General features: G+C 39.2%; 1 protein-coding gene across 2 annotated transcripts in view; it reads left to right on the forward strand.

Moving 5' to 3' along the window:
- GRID2 (glutamate ionotropic receptor delta type subunit 2) overlaps positions 1-21,265 on the forward strand; it is a 1,351,788-nt gene extending 1,330,523 nt beyond the window's left edge. For both annotated transcript variants that reach the window (XM_060094744.1, XM_060094753.1), the window contains 2 exons: positions 17,934-18,174; positions 20,843-21,265. In XM_060094744.1, coding sequence (XP_059950727.1) covers positions 17,934-18,174; positions 20,843-21,265 — 664 coding nt within the window. The remainder of the gene's footprint in view (positions 1-17,933; positions 18,175-20,842) is intronic.
- Positions 21,266-23,571: the final 2,306 nt, after the last annotated feature.

Consider the following 23,571-nt stretch of genomic DNA (forward strand, 5'->3'; position numbering starts at 1 on the left):
TTATAACACTCTGTTTGATCACTCTTGCCAAAGTGACCACACCTCCTTCTACAGAGTTAAATCATGGTTTGCTTTTGTTGTTGTTGTTTTAGGCTGCACCGTGCGGCTTGCCGTGTCTCGGTTCCCAGACCAGGGATTGAACCCGGGCCATGGCAGTGAAAGCACTGAGTCCTAACCACTGGACCGCCAGGGAACTCCCTTGGTTCTTTAATGAACCTCTACAAGGCTCTCTCTGTGTAGGCTTTATGTTCTCCTTCCCCTGCCAAAAATAAAACAAACCCCAAAACAACAGTCTTTAAGCTGTATGACCTCACACAAATTACTCCACTTCCGGGCTTCCCTGGTAGCGCAGTGGTTGAGAGTCCGCCTGCCGATGCAAGGGATACGGGTTCCTGCCCCGGTCCGGGAGGATCCCACATGCCGCGGAGCGGTTGGGCCCGTGAGCCATGGCCGCTGAGCCTGCGTGTCCGGAGCCTGCGCTCCGCAGCGGGAGAGGCCACAACAGTGAGAAGCCCGCGTACCGCAAAAAAAAAAAAAAAAAAAAAAAAAATTACTCCACTTCCCTGTTCCTGGGTTTCTAAATATACAAAATGTATAAAATCAGTAACAACCTCAGAGGATGGTTTTGAGATTTAACATAAGTGAATCACTGTAAAGTGAACAATGCAAGTGAAGAAATAGGTGCTCAACAAATGTGGAAACTATTAGTTATTATTACTGCCTACAGCCAGCTGGTGAGCACATATTCTATAATTTCCCTTCCTAAATTTTACCTTTCCTTCAGCATAATGATGGATGCATCCTATGTGCAAACTACTGTGATAAGTACTGCCAAGTACATAAAGATCCCTAACACACCGCCACCTGACCTGAGGATCTTGCAATCCTTTGGAAGAAGTAAAGCAAGTCACTTTAACGAAAGTCATTAGAAAATTGTAAGCAAACTTCTAGAGAGAGTTCAGGCGATAGATAAATCGGTGATTTCCCCACACCAGCGTGATTATCAGAATCTCCTGGGGAAAGTGCTGTTTAAAAACATAGATTCCCAGATCCCAACCCAGAATGAGTAAGTCAGAATCTCTGGTTTGTAGCCAAGGAAATGCAAGTGATTTTGATGATCATCCAAGTGGGGAATCCCTAGAATAGTCACATATATTAATAGCTGGAGATAAAGCCTTTTGGTTAAAAGTAACCTTGACCAAGAGTAAGGACACTTTTTCTAAGAATCAGGGTGAAGGAGGAGTGATGTCATTTAAAAGACATAAAGGCTACCAGTGGCTTAATCTTCCCGATAAAGTAGGAAATAAGGTCCTCTGCTGGGAATGAGACAGGTGTAAGTGCGGTTCAGGGTTTGGGAATTGTGGAGAAGGTTGGAAGAGTTACCACAGGGGTGTGTTACAGGGATAACTAGAGGTGAATAAACGGAGGGTCCATTATGCTGCAATGTTTCTTACTGAATTCCCAAGTCCAGTTTATACCTGGGCTAAGGTCACTCTTCTCAAGTCCCCAAAAGTTTATATAAATGAAAATGCACTGGTATTGTCAATAAAGGTGCATCTTTAATATTACAACAAGATTCAAGTATTGTGAATTCTGAGTATCAATTGACAACCTTGTTTCTTCTGGCCAGTATAAAATTCAAAAATTGATCTCATGAAATATCTAGGAATCAGATTCTCATAAATAACAACAAATCTACCCATTGTGCCCTCTGTCGCTCTGTGGCTGGCATCTGAATATATGAACTCCCCGAGGGTGAGAATAAGACTTCATAATTAAACTTAGGTCGGTGTCGCTTTTCATGTATTTTTCTTTTTCGTGAGTGAACTATTTTAGTTCTCTCATTTTTCCACATCAAATTCTCAGTGCTGTAATGGGTCTCCCACAGTTCCAGGCAGTTATTGGTTCTTGGGGGAAAATGCTCCTGTGGTATTACTGATGGCAGCCTTCATGGGAAGGACAGTGATTTACTACGTTGCTCCCTGTGCAGCTGTGAATTTGCTGTATGGTGACGGCCTTCGGTGGTCTCCTTGGTCTCAACTTGACAAGAGACCTAGAGAGTGAGCTAGTTCTATTGAAATGAAAGTATCCTCACCCCAAAGCACGTTCTGTCCCTCAAACTAAACCCAGGCTGGCATGAGGTTGGTGGAAACATGGTTAAGAACAAAGTGAAAGATGACACTGAAATTGAGGCTGTCCCTGCTGTCTCCACAAGGACCCCTGGCTTGGCCTCCTAAAAGCTTCATGCTGGCACCCTCACTACCTCCCTATTTTCCTAGGCTTTTCACAGCTGCCTGCTTCCTCACCCACAGTCTCAATACTTCACACTCTAACATTCTATGTATTTTCTTGGCTAAACTATCAGAATGAACATTGGACTCTAGGCAGCCCTGTGGGTTTGGACTTAGTCCTTGTCTATGTCAGTGCTCAGTTCTGAAAAAAGAAGGTGGAAACCTAGAGCACGTGGACTCTACAACGTCCTCATGGATGCGCCACATGAGTCTTTATAATAATTACGATGATAGCTGCCTGGTATCGAGAACTTAATACATGTCAGATATCATGCTGAGCACTTTGCATAGACAATACAATTTACGGTTGGAATTATTTCATTAGAAAAACTGAAGTTCAGAGAGGTCATATCACTCTGCTGGTACCTACACAGGAGGTAATGGAACGAGGATTCCACCCAAGTTTGTCTAACTCTAATTACTCATACTCTTAACTACTACACTCTCCTCTTGCAAAAAAATCTCAGTCCTTGAATTGTTTTCCTTCCTTCATATTTCCTAAACCCTTATCTGTACCTCACTGTTATTCTTTCATTTCTCTTGGATCACCAACCATTTATTATGTCTATGACTCTCACCCACCCATATTTGCAAATGGTTTTGTAGGTAGAATTCATATCATCCACTTCTTTTGTACCCACTGAAACACCTAGAGTATTGGTATCCTTGGTTTTTTTATACAGATCACATCCTTAAATGAAAGTAATAAGACTGGCATGGGGTAGGAGCAGATGATGGGAGAGACTGAATAGTTACCATTGATCTCAGAGGGATGCTGGAACTCAGTCGCCCCTGCCATCAATTATTAGATATGATCTCCTTGGACATTTTTTGTTCCACTTCCCATCTGCATGTTTATAGGCAGCCTTTGCCCAGAGCTGAAAGAAAATGGAATCCAAATGTTAAAAAGAAAATTCAGAAACCTAGGAACTCTGCCCAGTGGTCTTAGGTAATGATCAGTGACATTAAGTAGTAACATCCTCGCTTATCTCTCTAACATACTCTACCTATGTTGGCCCCAATACCAGCTTATCTTGTTCATGCATCTTAGACAAATTCTTATACGTGAAAGATCCTAGAGGATCTCTAGAGCCCTGTGGACCATCATTGAGACTCACTGAGAGGTAACTTGGCGTCTAATGTAACAAGGACTCCTTATAATGTAACAAGGATTGTAACAGAAGCAGTCCTTATGTTTTAATTTCCTCTGATTTGTGTTGCAGGTCATGCTTACTGTGAGAACTGGTTATGTGCACAAATGCTCTGTTTCTATTACAACTCCAGAAAAATCACTTCAAAGCACGTTCACTATAGTCTCGTACAGTGTAGCCTCTCCTAGAAAGTAAGCCAACAAGGGTATCAATAACTACAGAGTGGATCTGTTCCTCACATTACCCTTGTTGCTATGGTAGTGTGCCCATTTATTGTGTGTGGAATGCCATTCCTTGCAGTGATCTGTATAGCTTGAGTTTTACCTGAGTGATCCCTCTGTCAGAGGGTTTTATCCTTTTTACTCAGCTAGAAACAAATAGACACAGCATAGCGTCTTGTATTGGTAAAGATTCTTCACAATTTGCCAACATTCTGATGAATTTAGTTGCTGAAAAATATAACTGGCTATGCAGAAATGGGTAAATTGCACTCCACAATCATTCATCAAGGATCTTAGAAATATTTCAAATCCCCACTTAGCTAGGTTGTTTCCTTTCTAATTGGATTTGGAACAGATATGAAAGGTTGGTTATGTCAGGTTTGGGGTAAAGTGAAGAAATAGCAGGCTTTGCAAATGCCTCCATTTCATCCGTACACACATATGGTGTTACAAAGCCTATTTCTGCATGAAGAGACAGCCACACAGCCCCTCTGACAATTGTTATCGAGACTGAATGACACTCACTTTTTATCAAGCCTCTTCCCTGAGTTATTGAAGCCTCCCATAATATCATTAAGTAAGTAAACATTGCCGCACATAAGGCTCTTGCTATTATTGTGGAAAATAACAAGCAGCTCTCATGAGCTTGCACAGAAACTGTGGGTGTCGACATCCCTTTCACAACAGCAGCATATCCACGCCATTTCATTTTATCTCGACACCTAGAATCATGGAGAGATAGACTATTTCCTTTACATCTATTGGCAAATTTTCTTTCTAATAACTGCTGAAAACTTCACTCCAGTAAGCAGTTAGTCCTGCTGGTTGAAGAAAATAGATACATTATCTGAGGTAATAGATAAGTCTCATTAAGAAGATGGAATAGACTAATTCCCAGCATATCTCCCAGGCATGGGAAAGCTAAATTGTGAAATAGAGCAATAACACATCAATTATCCTTCCTGCACGGAATTACATGAGTCTCACTGCTACATAGCATATTATGTAATTTTTTATAAATAACCATTTATATCAGAGTATCTCTGTTTGCTGCCTCATAGAAAAAGACAGCTGTCCTTCTATTCAGATAAGACTTATTCCTCAGACTACCTAAGGAATCCAAGTATTCTATTTAAAATGTATGTTCCTACTTATTAACATATGCCCAAAGAGTGAGTATTTAGTATTAGCCTAAAAACAAATGCTACACATCTGATGATATTACACTTTGAAAGAAAATTGGCTCCTACCAACTAAAGTAAAGCTAGCTATTGACATTCAGAATAAAGGTTTTAGAGATCTTGTGTTGAATAATGATTTGTAATCAGTTTCAGTAGTTTCTCAGTTTTGTCATATCAGATTATTATATGTGAATTACTTGAAAACAATTTCATTTCTTGAGCAATTTAAATATCGCCCTCACACTTGTTTACACAATTAATGTTTATTTGCAAAGGTTTTTTTAATATGGTTATAACCGTCCCCAACACAGAAATTTCACATCACAGGAGTTAATGGAAGTTTATAAATGAAAACTTTGTTTAATAAAGTAAATGATAAAGTAGAGGGCTTACTTGTTTTCATTTGTGGACTATGTAATGAAAACAAGACAATGACAAAAGAAATGCTTTGCAAATTAGAAAGTGATATTTTAAAGAAGAAAGATATTTGTATGTATCCAAGTTTTTAAAAACACCTTAAATATTGATAGGGAGAAGAAGAAGCATAAATTCTGCAGGTTCTGAGTCTGAGACCAGTTCTATCCCAAACATCATTCAGAGAGAAAAAGGAGAGAAATTCCAGAATTGGAAAGGCAAATGAATAGGAAAGTTGTTCCTAAGTGACAGCCATACTCTGAAATCATGACACTTGCTACTGTGCTTTGTTTCACAATCCATGCGTATTAGTCAGCCGGGGCTGCTGTAACATAATACCACAGACTGGGTTACTTAATCAACAGAAGCTTATTTCTCGTGGTTCTGAAAGCTGGAAGTCCCAGATCAAGGTGCCTACAAGGTAGGTTGCATTATGAGGCTTCCTAGACAACACTTACTCCAAAGGTTGTCACTATACTGCACATGGTTCCAAAACCAAAGTTTGGTGACCGTTTTTCACAGTGCCTTTCACTGCCCTTTGGGAATACATAATCACACTGCGGTGGAATCACACAGTAGTGTAATTGCAAATAATCATCCAAGAAAAAGTTCAGGGTTTTTTTTCCCGTTTATAGAAATATAGTATATTCAAGTTCATGATGGAAAGAAGTTAGAAAGTAGAACTCACTGTCTAAAATGTCTTAAATGAAGAGCCTCATTGTTTTTCTGTGGTTCTAGTCACTTTGAGAAAACTTTATGTTACATGACTATCTTAATGCTCTCTACTAAAAAAATTAAAACACTTTTTCAGCAGAGCTGGAATAATGCTAAATATAACAAAATACACCTAAATAGTCTGAATATTTTTAATCCTTTAGACTTTCCATCTAAATATGGGTAAAACATAGTAAGATTATTTTTTTAAGTTGTACTATTATCAATGATCTAACTCATTGCTGAGAATTTTAATTAACTACATGGAATTTACCCACCAACTTTAATACAAATATACCTTGAGGTTTTTTAAAGTATATATCAATGTACAACCTCTAAGTTAGAAGATGTTATTTGCATCATAAAAGAATTCACCAGCTATTAAAGTACCTACTACTAAAACAGGTCTTAGAATAATGAATTCCTTTCATATATTTAAGTTGTTATTCAAATGATCAAAAGTTCAGTGTTTATGAACATATTCATGAGAATATTTGTTCATTCAAAAGTTTTCTTTTCGGGCTTCCCTGGTGGTGCAGTGGTTGGGAGTCCGCCTGCCGATGCAGGGGACATGGGTTCATGCCCCGGTCTGGAAAGATCCCACATGCCGCAGAGCGGCTGGGCCCGTGAGCCATGGCCGCTGAGCCTGCACGTCCGGAGCCTGTGCTCCACAATGGGAGAGGCCACAGCAGTGAGAGGCCCACGTACCGCAAAAAAAAAAAAAAAAAAGTTTTCTTTTCCATAATCTTCTCTCCACTAGGCTGTACCAATCACAATCCTTATCCACTTACACACAGCACACACATCAAGACCCCACTTATTTTAAGGTTTAGTTGTAAGGCTCAAAGATATGAAAATATTCATAAAAAGTGTACAATACACTAAGCAAAATAAGTTTGACTTTATGACCCTTTTTCATAAACAGGTATTTGAAAGGTCTGCATAAGAAGATTTTTTTATTGCCTGAAGAATGACTGTAAGCAGAGATGATCACTGCCAGTTTCTCACTGCAGAATGAAAGAATTTTTCCCCTTTACTCTATAAGCTAAATATCACACTGAGCTTAAGGATGATGCTGACATTTTCAAAGATCACTGAAAGTGTTCTCTTTCCAGTTGCAATTATGCCCTCTATCTCAGTGGGGGCCATTGTCGGGTCTTTTCAGCTCTCTAGTATCTTTCTGGCTTGCTTTCATTATCCTGATTATCTATTCATTTGCTGCCCCAGCACTCATTTTATGAAAGATCATGTCTGCCATTTCTATAATGAGTGCTTGACTTTTACTGCCAGCATAAACACATAAAATATACAATAATTAAAGTTTACTAGTCACCAAAGTCTTGAGATCCATCATGTTGCTAATTTGATTTTTCAAGCCATTGCTTCTCTGTGAACAAGGCTGATTTTGCCCCCTTCGGCAGTGCAAGACTTGGGATGGGAGGAGATGACACTAACCTAGAGAGAGCGATTTGAATGGGCACCATACATGTCAACTTTAAGGTTCGTCTTCAACCAAGTACCTTATCTATAAAGTATGATGACTCTTAGCACCAACAAAAATCTCATCAATATTTGAACGTAAAACTTCTTTTGTGTTAAAGTTTAAATAATGCACAGTTTTCAAAATAGTTACATGTTGTTCAATAAGTATTGTACCCTTTACAGGCTATAGTTTAAGGAAAATTTTCATCGGGCTAATGACTATGGAAGTCTGCATAACATAAATTGAAACTTCACACCATGTTGACTTACATTGAGTAAAGACTGACTTATTTTGAACACACTGCCTCGTTCTGATAACATTGGCAAAGTCCCCAAAGCGCCTCATGATAATGAATTCATCTGACGTTTACTGTAATCGCAGACAGATTAATGAGCTCATGTGATATTCATGTGGCTCTCTAGGGACATCAGGATGTGTTCTACGAAGTGTAATGTTTGTAAATGGATACAATGGAATACATGTTATCCAAGGAACTTGAGTAGTCAATTCCTCAGCGAATAAAGTACCAGGAAATAAAGAGGCTGCTTCCAATTATACTGGTTTTCTTCAGGGATGCCAGACATCTTGACGGCATATTCAAAAAAAGTACAGGAGCCAGAAGACCTGGGTTTGAGAGCTGGCTGGATCTCTTACCAGCCTTGCGACCTTGGGAAATTTTCTTCACGTCTCCGGCTCAATCTCCTCAGTTTTAAAATGAGAACTTAATAACATCAGTCTTCTTAAAGTCTCAGACAAACATATAAGGAGTAGGGCGGGGGGAGTGATCAATCAATCATCCAATCAATCACTATAATTCCTTCTTCACAAGGTTATTTTAAGAAGTAAATCAAATGATATGCAGTGTTTTTGATAAATGCTTCATAAACTTTGCAACATTATGCATGCATTTATTATTGTTATTCCTTTGGAAAATAGGTCTTCTGGATAAAGTTTACACTTGATTTCCCATACACAGAAAAATGAATGCCTTAGTTACTGCATAAGGCCATGGATCACTGTTTTCTTAATAAGAAAACCAGATCTGACCAATTGAAGATTTTATCAAATTATATTCTTCAAATTAGAAAGTGAGATATCGGATTTGAAGCAAGACAGGAAGCTTCTTTTTTATGCAAGCCCCTGTATGTGGCAGTCTTCAACAGTAACTGAGCTTGTAATTAAATCAAGCCCTGTTGATTTGGCCCTGTAGTGGGGAGGTGGGCAGGTCATTTCACCTCACCAGGCAGGAGTTAAATATGAACTCACCGCCCAGACCCCTTCCAGTCATGCTGTGATTCTCATTAATCATCTATAGTAACTCTTTACCAACCCTGAAAAACTTCTAATTAGTGTACAATACTTCTAGACATACATAATTAAAAACCACTTTTATATCTTTTGACTAAAAGAGACAACACCTTTCCTGCCTCATTCAAGTGTCTTACCCATTCTTAGTGAATCATAGTCACTTCCCTGGTATTTCTTTTAGTGGTATAGTATCTGTTCATATCCTTTTGATGTCAAAATACAGCTTCCAGGGCTTCCCTGGTGGCGCAGTGGTTGAGAGTCCGCCTGCCGATGCAGGGGACACGGGTTCGTGCCCCGGTTTGGGAAGATCCCACATGCCGCGGAGCGGCTGGGTCCATGCGCCATGGCCGCTGAGCCTGCGCATCCGGAGTCTGTGCTCCGCAACGGGAGAGGCCACAGCAGTGAGAAGCCCGCCTACCACAAAAAAAAAAAAAAAAAAAAATACAGCTTCCATTCCTGGAAAATGACCCAGCAAATACAGACCTCAGAAAACAAATACTACCTGATCTTGAATAATTAAGGCAGTCACTCTTGGAACATGGGTGGTCCCAATTTCAGAATAAATGTCCAGATGCATGTTTTAGGATAATCAGAAAACCAAGGATATCCAAAATTCACTTGAATTATTATACTCTCATTGTTGATATACAGTGTGTATGTCCAGTCTTTCCTCAAAATGGTCAAATACAAAATCAACATGATAACTCTGTACTCATTTAAAGGCACACATAGGCATTACTCTAGTTTTAAAAGTCTCTGATGCTTTTTTTTTTTTTTTTTTTTTTTTTTGCGGTACGCGGGCCTCTCACGGTTGTGGCCTCTCCCGTTGCGGAGCACAGGCTCCGGACGCGCAGGCTCAGCGGCCATGGCTCATAGGCCAGCCGCTCCGCGGCATGTGGGATCTTCGCGGACCGAGGCACGAACCCGTGTCCCCTGCATCGGCAGGCGGACTCTCAACCACTGAGCCACCAGGGAAGCCCGACTCTGATGCTTTCTAATGATGTGACTTTGGCCAAGTCACTTAAGCCCCTCTGATCGTCTTTGTCATCAGTGAAGTGGAAGTTTGTTGACCTCATGGAGTTATTTGCTATTGGATTTCTAATGTAGTCAGCAACTAGAGCCATCAGACCAAACTTGGCTTGGGCCTGTTTCTGTAACTACAAAGGCAGGGTTGAGTAACTGCAACAGAGACAATGTGGCCCTCAAAGTCTAAAGCATTGACTGTCTGGCCCCTAACAGAAAAGGTTTTCTGACCCCTGCTCTAAAAGGGGATACTTGTGAACTGATATGAAATGCCATATTCACCTATATGATTTTAAGCAATCTCAGTGGATTGGATTTAAGTAAATGGCATTTGGCTCAAGTAACTGGAAGAACTAGTTAAAAGTTCAAATTAAACAAAAGAAATAGCTTCTAATAGCCTCCTTTGGGCTATTTGGTATTATGGAGGTATTAGATGTCATCAATGAATATTTGTTGTGTCTAATACTCCTAACTGATCATTTAGAGATTTTACTCAAGGAAACAAAAAACAACTAATGTCTGGTTCACAAGAAGTTGATAGAATTTTTTTTTACAACTCTGATGTTGAAGTAGTGGTAACAGGCATGCCAATCAGAGGGCCAGCACTTAATCAAACGTTAAATCTGAATCTTTGAGAAGTGTTTTTGCTTCAGTCTAAGTTTACCTAAATTTTCCAAGACCAAAATGAAAGCAGTGATGAGTGAATGAAAAACCTTTTAAGCTGACATTTTTCTGAAAATCCTCTGCGTGCTATTATTAATTCTTCCTCAGTAACCATGGAGAGGAAAATCTTGTGAGCACCCAGCAAATGAATTTAATAATGTGGGTATTCCAGGTCAAAATAGATCCACTCGCTGTGTCAAAAAATACTTTTTTTTTCAGTTATTCCCAAATTTCTTTCTGGGTGACAAGCAACATTAACATTACTAAGTAAAGAGACTCCTAAATATCTGTTTAATTTGGTTACATAAAACTCATAAGTATGTAACACATACATGTTTCTGAGATGTTAAAATAATGTATTTTCATCCTCACCAATCCCTACCTCTGAGTTGCCTCAGTGCTTCCAAACTGAAGAAATGCCTGGAGGTCTCAGATCATAGAGTTTTTATCATTTTGTAGCTAAAATTCCCTTTTACTCTGACAGGCCAAGAAGTTTGAAGACCTGGTGGGTAAGAAGGATATCCAAGAAAGAAAAGGAAAGCTACCCCTCTTCTGGCCAGAGGTTTCCAGTGGAGGGCAAGGGATGGGAGATGGGCAAGAGAAGAGACAGACGTTAGGGAGATTAAAAGCCACAAGGGTAGAAGGCCTGATGCTTCTCTTCCCATTAGCGTTTCTGAAGGGAGCTCCCTGGGCCCACCAGCATTTGCACCAACAAAGAAGGCCTCAGATAGTTGAGAAGCTAGGGCCGCACATCGGGAAAAAGCAAAGAAAGTTTCAATCTTCATTCCCAGGCCTCCCTTTCTCCCAAGTGGTAGGAATCCTGAGGTAGACCACATGGACCACCCTTGGGACCCTCAGTGAGTGACAAGGTGACACTGTAGTAGTGTCTAAAGGGCTATAGAATAGTCAGGGGCTGGATGAAGAAAATGGTAGAAGCTGAGAAAGGTGTACAACACCTCAGAGGTCAGGTCAGCCGGGAGGAGGCCACAGGCCCTATAGAAGCTGAGAAAGACATTAGCCGAGTTTAGCAGACTTAATGCCTCTGCCGACTTTAGTAGCAGATAGTGTCTAAGGGCTGGGCCCAGGCCCAAGCAACCTCAAAGGAGACCTGCCAGAGCAGATCCAAGGACCAGCAAGAGGCCAGAGCTCCCCGCACCAAACACCCACGTAGGAGACATAATGTCGTCCTCCGTAAATCCTGATGCCATCATGGAAAAGAGCAAGGGAAACAGGGAGGAATCAAAAACGTGGAGTAATTGGTTCAAGTAAGTTGAGCTAAAGCTAGAGACATGTTAAATTATTAGAGCAGATTAAATTTTAAATCGTAGAGCTAATTTTAGTTTGGTTCCCACTGCTCAGCAGGCCCATTCCTCCTGAGGAAAATCAATTACGTTCTAGAGAAAAGCTACATTTTCTTTTTACACCCATATTGTAGTAGGAATAAATTTGCAATCACACTACAATTATATCATGTGGTTGGGGGAAAACATATTGATGACAATTTTACTCGGAGTCTAACAGATCTCTGAAACGAAAAGAGATAGGTCTTCTCCAAAGAGTTACATATTAGAGGCTGTGTAGAGTAACAGAGGGAAAAGTATCGGGGGACACACCTGAGTTCCAGCCCCAACTCAACTATTTACTCTGTATCAGTCACTAAGAGAGTCATTTAATCTCTACAGCAGTGCTTCTCAACAGTTGTGTCTTAGAGGATGTACTAGAATATTGCTAAAATATTGATCACTTCAGCCCTCAGAACAGCCAAGGCAGGGCCTGCAGTGGCTGGAGCCCTGGCATTTCACCTCTGGCTGCAGAGAGCCTCTGATTACCCTAGCGTGGCGCATAAATTATTTTTTGTGTCGAATGTGATGATTTGGAGGAATTATTGTTCTCTCTGATTCAGTTTCCTCATCCGTAGATTGAGTGGAGGGAAGTAGAGAGAATAAATGATGTCTTCAGTCTTTTTATTCTAGTAGTTTGTGCTTCTGTGAACATGAGGGGGAATTCCAATTGCAAAAGAATCACAGGAATCCCTACATACATGGTCTAAAATAAGGAATCCCTGCCCTTATTTTTTTTTTTAATTTCTGATCACCCCTAAATTCTTTCTCAGCAGAAGCAACTAAAAAGTCAGCTGGCCTCTAACCAGTATCTTTTTCTAAAGCTCAGCAGGAATTTAAGTGTAAGAAAATTAACAAAATTAAAAAGGACCCTATAGACTGCTAATTCAAAGGCAAAATCCAAGTTACCTATGTGGGATTAGAAATTTGCATCCATCTTTCAGCAACCTGTTTTTTCATAAATAAATTAATTTGAAAATCAGATTCTAGAGTAGTGATTAAGGATGGTAAGTGATCAATAATTAATGTAATTCTAACACATAAATGAGGCTTTATCTTCAACGTAAGTAAAAAGCTTTTCAAGATAAATGCCTCAAACCTGTTGAATATTTTTATTTGAATATGAAGGAAGGATCCTTTGCCTCCATGCTCCTTTCCCCTGAAAGTTGCTCATTTCTATCAATAAAGAATTTAATGCAGGCAGGATTGATCTATTAGCCATTTTCAAATTGAAGCTAGGTTTTTATGGACTTCTAAGATTTTGCTGTTCAGTGAGATTACAAATGTTTTAATACTTCTGGACAAAAGAAGGAAATGCAGTGTTTTGTCAGTGAATCATGAATCATTCACTGACTCATCTGGGAATAGAATTCTCCATTAAGAAGTGTGTACCAGGGGATTCTCTGGTGGCGCAGTGGTTGAGAGTCCGCCTGTCAATGCAGGGGATGCATGTTCGTGCCCCGGTCCGGGAAGATCCCACATGCCGCGGAGCGGCTGGGCCCGTGAACCATGGCCGCTGAGCCTGCGCGTCCCCGCGATGGGAGAGGCCACAACAGTGAGAGGCCCGCGTACCGCAAAAAAAATGTACCAGAACAGGTGCAGAGACAGAATGGTTGTCACACATGCTGACAATAATAATTCTAGCTTTTGAGTTTTGGTAGCCTACTAAGTGCTAAGCAATGAACAATATGCTTTTGTTTATGGCCTCATTAATTCTCGCCATAACTCTCCACAGTAAGCGTATAATCACTCTGGGGTAAAATGGTAGGAATTTTTCTGACTACACTCCAAAAAGAGGTTTTACACTTCCAGTTGTGCATCACAGTCTAACATCCAACTTTGTTTCTAATAGTTAAAGTGTTTACAGCACCAAGAAGTTTATACTTTAACGTTTCAAACCCACAGGTTAACCGTAACACGTTGCTCTCTATGAGCAAAGGCTGCCATCTTGTGGACGTTTCACATATAACAAAAACAATCATTCCATGGGACTAGAATTTTTCTTTGTACACGTTAAGAATTTTGCAACTAGCTTTTTGCATTGTTACACACACACACACACCAGTGCTGCTTATAATTAAAAGGCAAATCTTTCCTTTAAGTGCAATTAAGTCTCATTTAAACATGCCAGAGCTTTTGAACCTTTGAAAAAAGAATCTCATTAATTATAAGGATTCATCCCATTATTCTTTAAGGCAGTGAATTAGATTTTGCTAAACTCTTTATCTGAACCTTAAATAGCTTTTTTATATAATAAAAAGGAGGGTGTGGTAAGACCTTTCTGATGGAATTTCCAGGGAGCATTCGATTGTGTGGCGAAAGTTTATAGCAGAACTCTGGGCTTAGAGAACACTTTCATTTCCTTCCAACCCTTGTATTCCATGCCAGCCTGTGTTCCCGGAATTTTTTGTGGGCTAGTCAGAGTTTGACTGAGGAATCCTATGGCCAAATTTCTTTGTACTGATATATCCCCAAAGATGAGGTCTCCTGCAGTGCCTCAATCACCTGTGCTTCATGAGATCGACCATATAAAGACATCTTTGTGACGTGATGATACTTGAAAGCACATAGAGAAATCTCTTTTCTTTTTCCCCTCAAAAACTCCTACCACCAACTTGCTGAACCTAAAAATTTACAATTAAACACACTCTTTGGCCCTTTACCATTTACGGCCTTTGGCCATTTAAGGCCCTTTACTCCTATGAGAATCAACATGGGTGACACAGAGTATGTGTACTTCAATGACTATTTTTAAAACCAAATTATTTTCCAGGTGTAGAAATAATAAGGACACATCGTAAATGGTACCAGATACGACCGAGAAGAGAGAGTAAGCAATAATCATTTCCTGAATGAACATGTGAACTAATGAAAGAATAAATTAGCATGAACTGAGGGTATTGAAATGATTTCAACCATTCTGGCTGAACGTACAGTTGTGGTTTAACATAAATTTTGTACCCAAGGAAATGCCTTACATGAAATCACTCTTTAGATGTTTATTGAGTGAATAGATGAATAGGAGGGAATGCAATAAATAAGAAAATAGCATAATGATAAGAAAAAAGTAGAATCTGAGGATAGAGTTCATTTACCAAAAACTGTATTGAGAATATTCAATCAATAAATATGTGGCTGCTCTGTGTTAGGAAGCATGGAAGATAATGAGTACATATTCTAGAAAGAGAAACAGACATTAATCAAGTAACCACAGATAGTAATAAGTGATGAGTGCAATGAAGAAAAACTCTTCCACTTCCACAGACAGTGACCAGTACAGTGTGGCAAGAATAGGAGGACAGGGAAATCTGGGAGCTCATTTTGTGCCCAGATATATTCTCATTTAGAAGATGCTGCGTAGTCTCCTTTTATTTTTACATGTACCTATAAATTCAAATTTAAGAAGAATTCTTTCTTTTAGGGTTGACTATATTTTTTGTTTCTAGATATTCAGTGGTGCCCTGACTAGCTAGATCTTTAGGTAGGCAAATACCTACAGGGTTGGTTTCCTAATGTTATCTGAATGGTATTCATGGATAAGCCAAGCAAGCGACTTTGATGCTGTGATTATGTATGTGTGTGATGGTGCCACACATGCCCACGAGGAGTTGCTCCTTTTGGCTCAAGGCACTATTTCTCAAGTGTATTCCTCAAAATTTTAGTTCCATGTGTTATTAATATATGTTATTTGGGGAGAAAAACAAGGAAAGGGGAATGAAAGACTAATTTGGGAAATGCTGAATCAAACAATCATACAAATTTTCTTTTCCACAGGTCTTCTCAAAGCCTTTAATAGGCTGCCTTTTTTGGGTAAATTTCCAAGAGGGTGTTTCTCAAAGTTGATCCCCCCAGGACCCTTTTTTTGCAGAAGGCCTCTGTACTAGTGTCCCTTGGAACACACTTCTGGAAATGCAAATGACTTTATCTGGATAGGGCTGGGATAAGGGTGAAATGTAATCTGTTAATATTCATAATCATTTTAGTAAAGTCAGTTAATCAAATTTACTGCCCTTTTTGAACAACACACTGAAGGAACAGAACTTTAGACCAATCAATTTCATGGGAAAGACGTCCAAGTTGTGATGGAGGCTCCAGTGCACTGCTGGTCCTGGAATGTCAGCAGGGGGCGCTAGGGGAGAGGCTGAGGGAATATCCAAAGGTAGATGACAGGGACGTGTCAGAAAGAGAAAGACAAATATCATGATCTGTCTCATATGCGGAATCTAAAAAAAAAAAAAAAGATACAAAGGAACTTATTTACAAAACAGAAACAACTCACAGACTTTTAGAACGAACTTATGGTTACCAGGGGAAAGGGGCGGGGGGGATAGATTGGGAGTTTGGGATTGACCTGTACACACTGCTATATTTAAAACAGTTAACAAACAAGGACCTACTGTATAGCACAGGGAACTCTGCTCAATACTCCGTAATAACCTAAATAGGAAAAATATTTGAAAAAGAATAGATCCATGCATACGTATAACTGAATCACTTTGCTGTGCACCTGAAACTAACACAACATTGTAAATCAACTATGCTCCAATATCAAATAAAAGTTAAAAAAATAAAGACTAACTCCCCATCATAGCCCCTAGGACTAGTATTACTATTGTTTAACTCTGGTTAAATGTTGATTATCATTGAACTCATAGACACGTGGATGACATGAAACAGGTAAAAAAGGTAAATACATCACTGAAAGTGAGTTATTTACTCCTTCCAGATAGGCTTAGTTCTCCTCTGTAAAGTTTTAAGCAGTCTCTCCCTAAATAATCCAAGAGCTGGGGCAAGAGTGCAAATATGGGTCTACATATGCTAAGTGTAACTGTGTAAAACTTATAAATCAAGCTAAACATTGTTAGGTAAAATATGTTCTATCCTCTTATCTTGACAAGTATACCTTCATGACCCCAAGGGAGCCAGGTTTGAGTCTCTAACTGGTGACCAGCTAGGAGGTCTGCACTGACCCAGTGGCACTGGGGGTCAGCCTTCCACCTCCGGCTCTGTCCACACAGCGAGGGTCTCGCACACAGAGGTGTGTGCGCCTGAGCTTGCATGTCGAGTTGTCCACACCCCCCAAACCCCACCCTAGGGACCTGTGTGCACCCATGGCTGTGAGATCTGCTCTCAGAAATCATACACAGGAATAGGCTTTTATGAGTCCTGGACAGGCAGGCACTCTGAGCTGTCTGGCCAGGAAATCCTAGGGAACCGTGGGGATGGTGCGCACTCTGGACAGGCTCATGACCTTGGCCCTGACCATTCTTGCTCTGTGAGAAGGGGCACAGCTGGAGGAGGGCCAGAACCAGGCAGGTCTTAGGTAGAGCCCAAAGAGTGTTTGGAACTGAGAATAAAACCTCTCTGAAAATCCTACGTTTTAAAAGCTGCAGTCTTCGCAGTTATCCCCAGACTCTGGGAGGGAATAAAAGAAGGTATTTCTTATTTGAATGTGACCACTTCTGAAAGCCTCTGGTCAACTTTTCTTCTTGTTCTCCAAGGTAAGATTATTTCCCCTTTGGCATTAAAAGGAAACTAGATCAGTTGTGTGAAAAACCCAAAATGATATATTTTATCAACTTCAAACTTGTCCCAAGGCTTTCTTCCACACTGTGTTAAATAATAGAAGTCTTCTTAATTGAATTTCTTTGTGTGTAGCATATGCTGGGCGACATTATGCCAGCATCTCGCTCTAAGCAGCAAAACATTCTTCATAAAAGCATTAAGATCCAGAGAGTCATTCTGCATGTAGGGAAGGAACACAGAACTGCAGCAGCTTGAAACCACATAAAAACAGTGCCTCTGAAATGTAATTGTAAAAACACGTTGCAAGAAACCAGCTTTGAGGGTAATGTTTAGGATTATAGAATGAAAAAAAAATAGAAGAGGTGGGGGAAGACAAAAGGGAAGCAGGGAGGGAGGGATGTAAGAAAGGAGGCAGGACGGCATCGTGGCACAAGTCTGTCTAAAGAATCACTGCAATAATGTTTTGTGTGTCCTCGCATTCCACCTGCAGGCTAATCTATATATTCATTTCCCCTTGACATCCACCATCCTTTAGAGACAGGGTTATTAATGGATATGTTGTGGACTGAGGCAATAACTATGTCTGTAATAACACATGATTGTGTGCTTTACCCCAAGGATCCTGGAGCTTCAGCAGAATGGTGACATGGACATCCTGAAGCACAAATGGTGGCCCAAGAATGGCCAGTGTGACCTGTACTCCTCAGTGGACACAAAGCAGAAAGGAGGTGCCCTGGACATAAAGAGCTTTGCAGGGGTTTTTTGTATCCTGGCTGCGGGGATCGTCCTCTCCTGCTTTATAGCCATGCTGGAGACGTGGTGGAACAAGAGGAAAGGCTCCAGGGTCCCATCAAAAGAGGTACTTGAATGAAAGCTTCAGCGCCATGTTGAGCCCTCAAGTAGGCTGTGCTTCCAGGGAGGATAATCACAGGGAAGGGGATAATGGGTTGGGGGTGGTCTTTGTTCCTTCTTTCCTTGAAGAGTGAAAATACACTTGTGAAATGTAAAAATTGGTAAGACCAATACCAATTTTCATTTTAAGACATCCCAGATCCATGAAGAGGAGACGATCGTGTTTGAAAGACTGACAATTTCATGAGCCATAATGGGCCTTGAAATTCTCCCAAATCTCAGGATAGACCTTAAGTCCATGATTTTTTTTAAGGGCTGTGATTCCCTTGACCAGTTCACAAGGATGCTTATCATGTTAGTTCAAATAGTTGTTTAACTTATAGGTAGATTACTTGTGTCTCTGAGATTCGGCCTAAGAAATGCAGTGTTACAGTAAAATAATCAGAGTTTTCTCTTCATCCCCAGGGACTGCTTCCCTCTGTCTGTATGTAGACCTATAGAAGTGATCATGTTTTTATAGCTCTTTAATGACTCTAGGCTTAACAAATCCACACGGTGGAATCATCTAGAATTCCATAGTTCTCCTTTTCTCATGAGTCAGCTTAACTCCAGGGCCATATTAAAATTTTTCCAGAGCTTTGAAAGAATAATTTCAGAGTTACATATATCTTTTAAAGTGCCCTGTGCCTTATTTTCATCCAGAAAAAAAAAAATGTGTGTTTATCAGAGACTATCTGAAGTTAAAAATAAACTATTTGATTTATTTATCTTATTTCCAGTGGACCAAAAAGGTGAAAAAAATTTTAGATAATGAAATCATATTCACTAAAGCTTCACAGATTGAAACGAAAACAACCTGAATTTGCTGAATGATTTGACTTTCTAGATAGTTTCAAAGAACAGTTTTGAACTTTCTATAACTAGACCTTGGCCAACTGACGCCTAAGCAGATCCTGAGAGGATCTGCTTTACAGCACAAATAAAAATGACTTCTCATTTGCATATGAATTATTGCATGCTAATGTATTCTTTCAAACAAAATGTTTTCTAAAGTCTGAGGATTCTTTCCTACCACATTATATGCAAAATTGATCAGCACCATTTATAAGGAAAAGCTTGGCTTAGCGAAGATAAATCTTAGCTTCCTACCTGTCTGAGTGATCATACAGTCTAAATTAGTGGAGTATAAACTAAAAATTAATCAGGTTTTATTGTAGTGGGTTTTTTTATGGAATAAACTTCTGGTATCTCTACTGACATTGATTCAATGCAAAAGACCACATTAATGCAACATTATAGCCGAGGCTTCATATTCTCAAAAATCTGGAAATTAAGGACTCCCCAAGCTCCTTACATTTTGAATTACTATATATGATATTAAATTTTTGCATTATTATATCTGTTGATGGATGACTATATTATAGTTGCTGTGGGAACCATAACATTTTATCTTTCAACCCTCTAACGTCTCAGTGATAATATTGCATTAATGGATATTTTTATTGGATTTTGAAATGAGAAAGGAGAAGGAAAAAAAGTGATGCACATCAAAATATTTTTCACTGAGGTGCACTATAATTGCACAATGAAAAAAATACATCCTCCATTCTAATTCATAGCAGCTAATCCAGATCGTATGAACAAATATTTCCTCCTCTTATGATTAAGATATTTTTAAATCCTCATAAATTTAATTTATTGAACTTGATGATAAATAAGGCTGATGCAAAGGACAATTTTCTTTCCTGCCACTTTTATTTTTCAAATAGTGGGCTTTAATGCTCACTTCTAGTGAAAATCCTAAGGGATTTACGAATTAGTTTCAACTCCAGAAATCTAAGGTTTTACACTCTTTTTCTTCATTAAGCACCTTCTTACTAAGACTCTATTAGTGTAGCTCAAAGCGTCTTTGATTTAGAGGCCATTTAGCATTAACGTGGCCCTAAACTGAAGCTGTCACTCACACGTCATGGCTTGAAGGGGTCTCTAAAGGCTCCCGTGCTGACCTCACAATATTGCCTCATTCAGGTACTAGAAAGCTTGAGTGTATGAAGTCCCTCAATCAGAAACTGATTCTCTTGTGTTGAATGTTGCTTTCTGTAAACAATCTCACATATTTCTAGCCTAAAGAGAAATAACACTTTAACAGTCACTAACATTTTAGTGTGAACTAGCATATCAACATATTGTATCACTTAATCTCCAAGAATGGAAAGTTAAGTTTAGGAGCAAGTAGTGAAAGGAACAAAAACACAACTTGGAATGAGACACCCTGAAAAACAAGGAAGCATGCCTAAAGAAGAGGTGGGGAGGGGATGCGTGGCCAAAACCATACTTACTATGTGTATAATTTTGCCTGGGTCTGTCTCTGCTCTTGTATAAGGCAATCTCCCATCTACTGCTCCCATATTTTGTAGTTGCATGTGGCATATGCTCCTTTTAGAACTTTTATTGCAAGAAAAGTATAGATAACCTTATCTCAGAATCCTATCGGTACCCCCAGAACCTAGCACAGTGCTTGGCTCATATTAGGTGCTCAATAAATATTTGTTAAATGAATAAACCCCAAAGTTCAGTTCATTACCTATCATGTTTGCTGAACTACTTTTTTTTTTTTTTTTTAACCATGAAGCTAGTACTGATGAGAACCTTATCTTCTTTTTCTTCATCTCCAGGATGACAAGGAAATTGACCTGGAGCACCTCCATAGACGTGTAAATAGCTTGTGCACAGATGACGACAGCCCCCATAAACAGTTTTCCACCTCGTCAATTGACTTGACCCCTCTGGACATTGACACTTTGCCAACACGACAAGCACTGGAGCAAATCAGTGATTTCAGGAACACTCATATTACCACAACAACCTTTATCCCAGAGCAGATCCAGACTCTTAGCCGTACACTGTCAGCTAAAGCTGCCTCTGGTTTCGCTTTTGGCAACGTGCCTGAGCACCGAACTGGCCCTTTTAGGCACAGGGCACCTAATGGGGGCTTTTTCAGGAGTCCTATAAAAACAATGTCATCTATTCCTTATCAACCAACTCCTACCCTGGGGCTCAATCTGGGTAATGATCCAGACCGAGGCACCTCCATATGAGCACCCAACAAAATCTCTTCACTGTTTCTTTTGTAGGACTCCCTTTGCAAGGAGCGACTGTAATATTGTGGGACTAACATGGATGTAACATTTTTTTTTTTAATCAGGAGTATTAGTAACAGTTCTAGTTCTTCCTCTCTACCTTCTCCCTCCTCTCTCTCTCGATCCTCTGTTTCTTTCTCTTTTTCTTCCCTCTCTTCCTGGACATTTCTCTCCACTTTTTTTCATTACTCAATTTATTCCCCCAGAAGGTAGTATACTAGGATCCTATTAGTCTGCTTTTCATATACTGTACTTCAAGTATAGGAAACGTGCACTGAGTATACTAACAGTATATGCAGGATTAATTTTACATAAAGGCCTCTTCTGTAACATTTCTCTATTTTTAAAAATATAATTGCAATAACTTCAGTCTTTTTACATTCTTCTGCTGCATCCATACAATGCTCCACTGCTGTTGAGTGTCTTTTAACTGTGGGCCAAAGGCAACCCCTGCAGTGTTTATAGAATAATTTAAAGACCATTCAGGCCACATAATATGAGAATGCAATTTTGTAGGATTACAAAAAAGCCATTAATATGCCAGTCAAGACTACAGTTAAAACTACTCTTGCACTGCAACAGTGCATATGACCTTTATGTGATTGTACAGTATGAAAAGTTTTTTCTTATGTACAGTAAACTTTATCATATGGCAGCAGCCTCTATTGTGTTAAATAAATTAGTATCTCATATATACATATATATGCACCTATATAATGTGTATATATATTCAAAGGAGGCCATTGCTATTGCAATTCATTTAATAAAGCTTTAGTTTAAAACGAAAGTGTTGTATACAGGAACTATGTATAGTGCAGGGGGTCTTTTCAGTTAGAAAAGGCAGGTTGCTTTAATGTTATTCTGACTCGCATTGTTTGCCAACAGAGAATATTTTATACTTTTGTTATTAAAACATCCAGGGCGATTTAATATTTGTTCCTAGATGTAACTCATTTGAAGAGATTTTTGCATTTGTTATTCAGCAGTGTATAAAGCTAACCTTGATCATTTTACTTTTAATTAATTATCTAAATGGAAAATGCTATTAGCTGAACCACGTCCACCACAGCACGGGGAGCTCTATATGAGTTTAAACGTAGATCACTGAAGGTTAATAAATTCTCTTCCAAAGCAGTAAGCCAATCAATACAGCTGTAGTTGGGGAGAGATGGGAGCCCTTAAGAAATATTAATGTGGCCTTAATTACTGTCATACATTATCCTAAAGAAGAAAATACAGCAACCATACTGGGCTCTCAACTTCAGCCCCTTTTTTATTCAGTTCTATTTGGAGGAGTTATGTGTTTTTTACATTAGTGCCAAGTGTATAGAAGGATAGCAACAAAAACAGTGCCTCTTTGCGCACAACCCTTTTTAAGGTAGCTTTCTTACCTGTTGGAAATGTAGAATGAACTTTGTTTGTAATCCTTAAATTAAAATGCAGTTAAGTAGGAAGCAAGAACTTATCCTGTGTTTTCACACAGCCATTCACTTATTTTAATCTAATTCATTCCGTGGCTAGGATTGGTATAGGAATCAACCTATGTGATTTGCTTTAGGAGAAATTAAAAAGTATATTCTTAAGGTCTATTATACTTTGATGCTAATTCTGTTCTGGGGAGCATCTTGTCCTGTCACTGTTTTTGTACTAAATCTTCAAATATTGTCTACTGTGTAAGGCAGAAAAATTTCTTATCATGCAAAAACCATTTCGTTTCCAGGGTAACAAGTATCTAAGTGCATGCACAACTTGTTCTCCCTTGTAACATTCATGATCTCATCCACGACTCTGATTTTAAGACAAAAAGTCTTTTCGACAAGCTATATAGGGACATACCAGATGTTGCAGTGATTTTAGCTATCAACAAACTGTTAACCATGTACAATATTTAAAATAGGCCTATTTTGATGTATTGCCTATTATACAAATACACAAACCACTTTTTGGAGGCCTCAGTTATGAGTGGCAGAGCTTTCTGTGTATAATTTGTCTAAAGAATTTGTCTAATAAAAATGTTTTCTAAACTTGCTCTCATACCATTGAAGTCTTAACTATACAATTTGAAAATGCTTACTCTCTCACAGATAGAACTGACTTTTTCTAAAAATTTACCTTGAATTAATTAAAGCATAAAACACATTAAGTTTTACTAGCAGAACGATGCCATGATGAGCGGCTCTCTAAAAACAGTAGCAAGTGATGTTCTAAACCAATGAAAGACTGCCTTTCTGCTGTTTGAGACAATTTGAACCAACGATACGTTT

Source organism: Mesoplodon densirostris, chromosome 1, assembly GCF_025265405.1.
Source record: "Mesoplodon densirostris isolate mMesDen1 chromosome 1, mMesDen1 primary haplotype, whole genome shotgun sequence".
Taxonomy (NCBI): Eukaryota; Metazoa; Chordata; class Mammalia; order Artiodactyla; family Ziphiidae; genus Mesoplodon; species Mesoplodon densirostris.